Source organism: Spermophilus citellus, assembly GCF_964194105.1.
Source record: "Spermophilus citellus genome assembly, chromosome: 17".
NCBI lineage: Eukaryota > Metazoa > Chordata > Mammalia > Rodentia > Sciuridae > Spermophilus > Spermophilus citellus.
This window is the reverse complement of record NC_138199.1, coordinates 77,251,696-77,258,300: the sequence shown is the minus strand read 5'-3', so window position 1 is coordinate 77,258,300 and position 6,605 is coordinate 77,251,696. Positions and strand designations below refer to the sequence as shown.

The 6,605-nt window shown below is 59.6% G+C and overlaps 1 protein-coding gene across 2 annotated transcripts; it reads right to left on the bottom strand.

Annotated features, from left to right (window-relative positions):
• Positions 1-2,497: 2,497 nt before the first annotated feature.
• On the bottom strand, positions 2,498-6,350 carry PVALEF (parvalbumin like EF-hand containing). Of its 2 annotated transcripts, XM_081271833.1 has the most exons (5): positions 6,328-6,350; positions 4,306-4,417; positions 3,922-4,057; positions 3,546-3,661; positions 2,498-2,691 (listed from the first exon to the last, which is right to left on the bottom strand). In XM_081271833.1, the coding sequence occupies exons 2-5, from the start codon at positions 4,409-4,411 to the stop codon at positions 2,645-2,647; spliced, it is 405 nt and encodes a 134-aa protein (XP_081127959.1). In that variant the 5' UTR covers positions 4,412-4,417; positions 6,328-6,350; the 3' UTR covers positions 2,498-2,644. The 2 variants fall into 2 exon arrangements, with proteins under 2 accessions (XP_081127959.1, XP_081127958.1); XM_081271832.1 differs by lacking the exon at positions 2,498-2,691 and having other exon boundaries at positions 3,151-3,661.
• Positions 6,351-6,605: the final 255 nt, after the last annotated feature.

Here is a 6,605-nt window from a genome sequence, read left to right as displayed (position 1 = left end):
GATTGAACCCAGGGCCTTGTGCATATGAGGCAGGTACTCTACCAGCTGAGCTATGTCCCCAACCCGAGGAGGTCAGGTTTTAGAGCCTCAAGTGGACTCTGCCTAGGGAGTCCCCTTGCCCACCTTGCTGCCCCCGTGGGTTTCATATTCCCCACAGAGCCTGCATCTGAGCCACATTCCTTCTGAGAGAGGCCACAGCATCAGCAGCCATCTCTGTGCCTGACTTAGACCTTGTGGTGCAGACCCGAGCAGACACCGTGCCTTCCGGGACCCACAGGCTAGCGGGGGTAATGGGCAGAAAGCAAGGGACTTACCATTTCAGAATTCCTGCCCTTTGTTTTCTTCCCTCTCTTTTCTTTGACTTTAATTTTCTGTTCTTTTTTCTAAGTTCTTGGGGAGGATACTTAGATCATTGATTACCAGCCCCTTTTCTTTTCAAATCAATGCATTTAAGACTATGAATTTCCCTCAGATTACAACTTGAGCTGTACCCACCAGGTTTGGTATGTTGTATTTTTGTTAATGTTAGGTTTGATTTTCTTATTTCTGTGGTGGTTTCTTTGAATCACAGGCTGTTTAGAACTGTGTTGTTTTTCTTTAACTTTTGTTTTTGATTTCTAACTCATCTTCCCAGAGGAACTGTCCCATGTTATTCCAGTCCTTTCACTTGGTTGAGATATGCTTTAAGGCCTGGCTGTTGGTCAACTTTGGCAGATGTTACATCTGTAATTTAAAGAAGAATGTGCATTCTGCATCAGGGGGCTGCAGAGAACTGGCTGCATCCAAGAGCCAGCCCGTCGTATTTCCCGAGCCTCCTTTGGCACTCGGTCTCTCGGTCCCTGGGGTTGAGTGCTAAGGTCTCTCACCATATTTGTGCATCCACTCTGTCTCATTCTGGTGTGTTCATTTTTCCCGTTGTGCATTTGGAGGCTGTACGTTCAGAACCATGGTGATTCCCTGAGACTGGCCCTTTATCATGAGTCCTTCCTCTTTGACCCTAGAAGTGCTTCTTGCCTTAAAGTCTCCTTCATCTGATAGTAAAGCTTTCTCTCCTTGGTACCTGCATGTGTCTCTCTTTTTAAATTTTTTAAAAGTACTTTTATACCTTTGTTTTATTTATTTTTGTGTGGTGCTGAGGATTGAATCCGGTGCCTCACATGTGCCAGACAAGCGCTCTGCCCCAGCAGAGCGTGGTGTCTCTTTGCCCTCTTTTTACTTCCAACCTTCCAATGGCCTTACAATTAAGGCCAGTCCCAGGCGATAAGCACACCAGGTCTGGCTGTGAGTTGCTGACCCACTTTTGCTCTGGTGGGTAGGTGGGAAGGAGGGGGCCAAGGGGCCAGGTCTGTGGGGCCGGCTGGGTTCTCTCTGTCCTGGCTCCTCCTGGGGACCCTGCTGGAGCTGCAATGTGGGCACCTCCTCCCTGGCAGATCCTGAACACCCAGGAGGATGCTCAGCCCTTAAGCAGTGTCACTGGCTGGACCGTGCCTGCCAGGGGATACTGTGCCCCTCACGCTCACCTCCTGGGCGCTCTCTGGGATCTCATACCCATGTCTCTGATGCTTTGTTTGCTCATAAAGGAAAACATGACACACATGTGAAGGTCACAGTGTATTGGAGGATGGGAGGTGCTGTGGGGAAGACTGAGTCAAGGGAGCGTGAGATTCCGGGGGTAAGTGAAAGGCAGAACGGTGGGTAGGGACCTCTCTGGGTCGTGACATTTGAGGAAAACACTGAAGGAGAAGAGGGAGTTTGTCATGCAGCTGAGGAGCATGCCAGGCTGGGGGAGCAGCCGTGGGAAGGCCCTGGGACAGGATGTTCCTGGTGGGGCACTGGACGAGGCCCCCTGCTCCCATGAGTGCACTGAGGTAAGCCACACTCCTGGTGCTCACTCTCCACACCGGATGACAGGCCAGGAGGGGGCCAGGGACAGCATAGAAATGGTGCTCACACTGAAAGAGGGTGGGCCAGTGTGGGCAGGGCAAAGACCAAGATGGGCCCCGTGTCCCACCAGAGAGCTTGGGAGAGCTGGAGTCGTGGAGGATTGAGCACAAGGAGTGAGAGGGAGAGCCAGCCCAACGTCGAGCGAGGCCAGGAGAGGGGCCACCTGTGCGCTCTGGCCCTGGGGGCAGCCAAGGACACCTGCAGAGCACTCTGGGCCTCACTCGCCCTGGGCTGCAGGAATCCCCACACATGTCCACACATCTGCTGTGTGAGCTGGGGGTGTGGGGCCAGGTGGCCACAGGACAGACCCAGGGCCCACAGGAAGGGACCCTTCAGGGTTCTGGGTCCAAAAAGCACCAGGCTAAGAGAGAGGGCAGACCCAGGCAGCCCAGGGCTCGGGGGGACCTCCCTCCCAGTGCCCCCAGTGAGGTGAGACCAGGGGAGGGGAGGCCTGGACCCCTGCCTGCCCATCTGCCCATTCCCCACCAGCCCCCAGCGCGTTCCGGCGGCTCCCAGGCGCAGGGAGGCGTTCACAGACACACGGGCAGCGGCACCGCATTTGTTCAGAGCTCTGTTTCCCCCACTTTCCTGGAACAGGCTGTGTCCACCCTTGGTCTCCTCCTTGAATGTCCACTAGGGCACATGCTCACCCCACACAGCCCTACAGGGACCTCTTGCTGGTCCAGGGCTGGTCATGACATTACTTCTTCTTTGGAGTCTTCTCCTTCTTGATTAATTCAGAAAACTCTAGGGCAGGAAATCCATACCTAGTAAACACGCCTGCTTTCTGACAGCCTAGGCTGCTGGCCCCCTGAGAGCCCAGGCTGCTGGCCCTCTGATGGCCCCAGCAGTGGTGAGGCTTGCCCCTTTCTGAGGGCCCACAGTCTGGAGGATCTGACGTCCCAGCCTGCCTGAGCCCTGGTGTGAGCTGGAAGACCAGTGAATGGACCCTCCCTGAGCTCAAATGACCTGGGTCTGCCGAGACCCTCAGAGATTCCTGCCTGGCCCTTCTGAGCAGGTGCCCTGTGATCAACCTGCCTTTCTCAGTGGGGAAACTGAGGCTGGGGGCCTGAGTCCTACCCAGCCCCTTGGCCAGCCATCCTGTTTTATGCCTGGGGCCTCCCCCTGCACTGAGGACTGTGATGTGGCACAGGTGGGTAGGGATGGGCGCACACCTGGACAGTGGTGTCTGGGGCGCTGGGCCGGTTGGCTCTTTCCTGATGGCCACTTTGCCTGCCCTCTGCCCCAGTATCCTGACAGTGAGTGGCGGCCAGAAGTCTAGGGCAGCCAGAGCCACAGGCAGCCTGAGGCCTGCCGCTTCCCTGGGCACAGCCCCACCCATACTGTCTCTGCCCAGCCAACCTTCCCAAGCCCACCCAGCACCCGTCTCTACTCAGTGAGACACCCACCCACTCAGCAACCCCCAGACTGGTTCCCCACATTGAGTTGGGGTGCTGAGAGATCTGGGGTGGGGTGGCCACTCAATGCTATGCCTGGAGAGTGCATGTCCAGCACTGGCAAGGGCCATTACTGTGGGGCCAGGTGGTCACATGGGGTGAGGCACTGGAGGAGTCCCTGGGGCCCCATCTGGCTGCCCCCACCTTCGTAGTCGATCCTTCCATCCCCATCTGTGTCGGCTGCCTGGATCATGGCCTCGGCCTCCTCATCCGTCAGGGGGGCAGTGGGCATGTTACTGGGGATGGTGGTCAGGATGTACCTGGGCCAAAGGGGGCTCAGGTCAGGGCCAGGAGTGCCTGACCTTCGCAGCTGCTTGTCCCCACTTCACAGGTGGGGAAACCAAGGCCCTGGACGGATGCCTCAGGCCCAGAGTCCCCCACCCTCTGGTTTGGGTCCAGCACTGACACTGTGGCCCTGGCCAGTGGGGCTCCAGGGGGCATGTCAAGTCTGCTGGGTGCATGGGGGCACCGGCTGTGGCTGGCCAGGGACACCAACACCCTCCCCAGCCCCTGCTGTTACTTGATCTCGTTCCACTCAATGAAGCCGCTCTTGTCCTTGTCCAGGGTCTGGAAGGCCTTGCGGATGGCGCTCTCCAACTGTCCCGAGGCCTGGAACTTGCGCATGTACTCAAAGAACTTGAGGTAGTTGAAGGACCCTGGAGCCAACCAGGCTGGCATCAGAAGGGCCAGCTGTGCACAGGGCTGGGCAGGTCAGTGGACCCAGAAATGGGGTCATCCAGGTCCACTTCTTTTCTTCCCTGCCCACCAAGGTCATAGTCCTGAGCCCATCAGCCCCAGGGACACAAATCAGATGTCCCCTGCTAGACCTGGGCCCAGGGACAGGGGCAGCCATGTCCCATTCCCCCTTCCCAGGCTGGGGCCGGGCCCCCAGAGCTGGCTATACCGTGGTGCCTCATGTCTGAGGGCAGAAGCTCTATGTCCTTGTCTGATAGGGATGTGCCCATGGCCAGGGCCATCTTCTTCATCTGGGAGGAGAAGTCTTCATCCATCCTGTCCTGGGGTGGGCAGAGAACAGCCTCTTGGTACATCCCTGCCCAGGTGTGCACTGCCTGCCCACCTGGGCAGCAAACATCACAACTTTGACATGTGGGGCGGCCCCAGGCTTGGGAGAGGGGCAGCTGGTGGAGGGGTTTCCATGCCTCAGTTTCCCCACTGAGAAAGGCAGGGTAATCCTGGGGGGCAGCCCCTGAGCCTGGGTGGCCCAGGAGGTGCAGGCATCACTGTCCGCCCTTCACAGGGCAGCTGGGCAGCCTGTGCCCTCATGGCAGAGCCTCATGACCTGTGGGCTCTCAGGTTCTTTCCCTGGGGGGTGTTGGGTTCCAGGATATGAGTGGGAACAGCTATTTCAGAGTCCAGGGCTGCGGGCTAGCAGGTGTCCAAGGCCCCTGAGCCCTCCAGAAAGTTCACAGGGTGATGGAGACATCTAGAATACCTGGCCCCACCAGGAGGGGCAGTGTGCACTCATGGCCCTGCCAGGGGCTGGGCAATGGCTAGAGGCCTCTCTCCTCTCCTCCTGAGAGGTCAAAGGTTGCAGCCCCACCCTGGGGCCTGGACGTGGGGAGCACTGGATGCAGCCCCAAGACTGGATCCTGCTTCCTGCCCGGGGTGGCTCCCCTGGGGCAGCCCCTGTCTTCTAGCAGGAGGGAAGGGGATGGTGGGGCCTGGGCTTTTGCACGTTTGATGGGCTTAGAGCCACATCCCCCATCGTCACCTCAGTGGCGAACTCCTGCAGCATAGCAGAGGCCCTACCACCCCGGGACCTGACCTGGTCCCTGACTCCCCTCCCCAGGCATCTCAGGGTCCATTCTGGAAGAGGAGAAAACGGTCTGCCCACTTGGGGTCCTGCTGGGGGACCTGCCACCTGCTTCCATCAGGAAGGGGCCCAGCCAAACTCTAGGCCAGGCCCGGCCTGGCCAGAAGGTGACCTCCTGTCTAGAGTCTGTGCTCGTCACCAGCCCCCTTCCCACCTGGCTGCTGTTAGGGTCCCCACCAGCATGCTGGGGCCGGGGCCGGGGCCGGGGAGGCAGGGCCTTGGGCTCTTGTTTATTTATAGCTCCTGGGTCCAGACCTGGGAGGGGGTTTGACCAGTCCCCAGAGAAAGGCCCCGATGTCCAGCCTGATGGGGCTGCAAGGCCCAGGTGAACAGTCCCCGCGCTCCTCTCAGCGCCTAGAGAAGTCCTTCCTCTTTCCTCCCTGCTCAGGCCTCCTTTCCCCTCCGATCTCCCAGCCTCCACCACCTGAGCTGACTGAGCTCCGAGGCCTGCCAGTGGCTGTGTCCCCAGTACTGCCATCAGCTGGACACCTTTGTGCCCAACCACTCCACACCACTCACATGGCCTTCCCTGGGAGCGGGGGCTGCCCCAGCACCCAACCTCTGCCAAGGACTTCCAGGTTCAGACGCTACGGTGAGAGGACTCACTGGTGACCAGGAGATAATGGGCACAGGGGATCCATGGATGGGGCTAGGTGAGGAGCCAGAGCCAGCTCAGGGCTCCTGGGTCAGGAGGCCCTAGAGCCACTGCCCTGTGCACCCCAGGGCCCAAGGGTGGTGGCCGTCAGCCCCTGTGCAGTCCTGGCTCACGGCCACCCCCCGTGGGCACACGTGCGGACCCGGGCCGCCCCCCCCCGCCCCCCCCCCCGTCCCCGTGGGCGCATGTGCGGACCCAGGCCCACTTGGCTGCCTTTGGAGCAGAACTCCCCTGGGGCCTGTGGGGGCTGCTGGCAGAAGAGCTGCCCCTCTCCTTCCTCCTCCTTTCCCTGTCTCCCCTGGACTTTGAAGTTCCTTCCAGATCCCAGGGCACCTCTTTGTCCTATGTATAAAGACCAGGCCCCAAGCTCCTGCTGTCCAGCTTGGGCTACTCTAGTCGGGCCTAGCACCCCGAGCTTCCCAGCCCGGACAGCTTACCGCCTGGCTTTCCTCGGGGCTCTTGGGAGGCAGTCAGGCTGTGTGTTAGAGGACCATGGGGACGTCAGGCTTTATACCTGGGAGCGCCCGGCTTGTTTACATCTTGCAACTGCAGCTGTCCTCCACCCCTCCCGGGCACTCCAGCCTGGCACTGGCTGCCCCAAGGGGCTTGCTGGCACTTGGCTAGCCTGTCCAGACTGGGCAGTACCTGGCCTTAACGGGCACGGCGTGGAGATGGGGAGGGGCAGGCAGATGGTGCAGGGCCAAGGGCCTTGCCC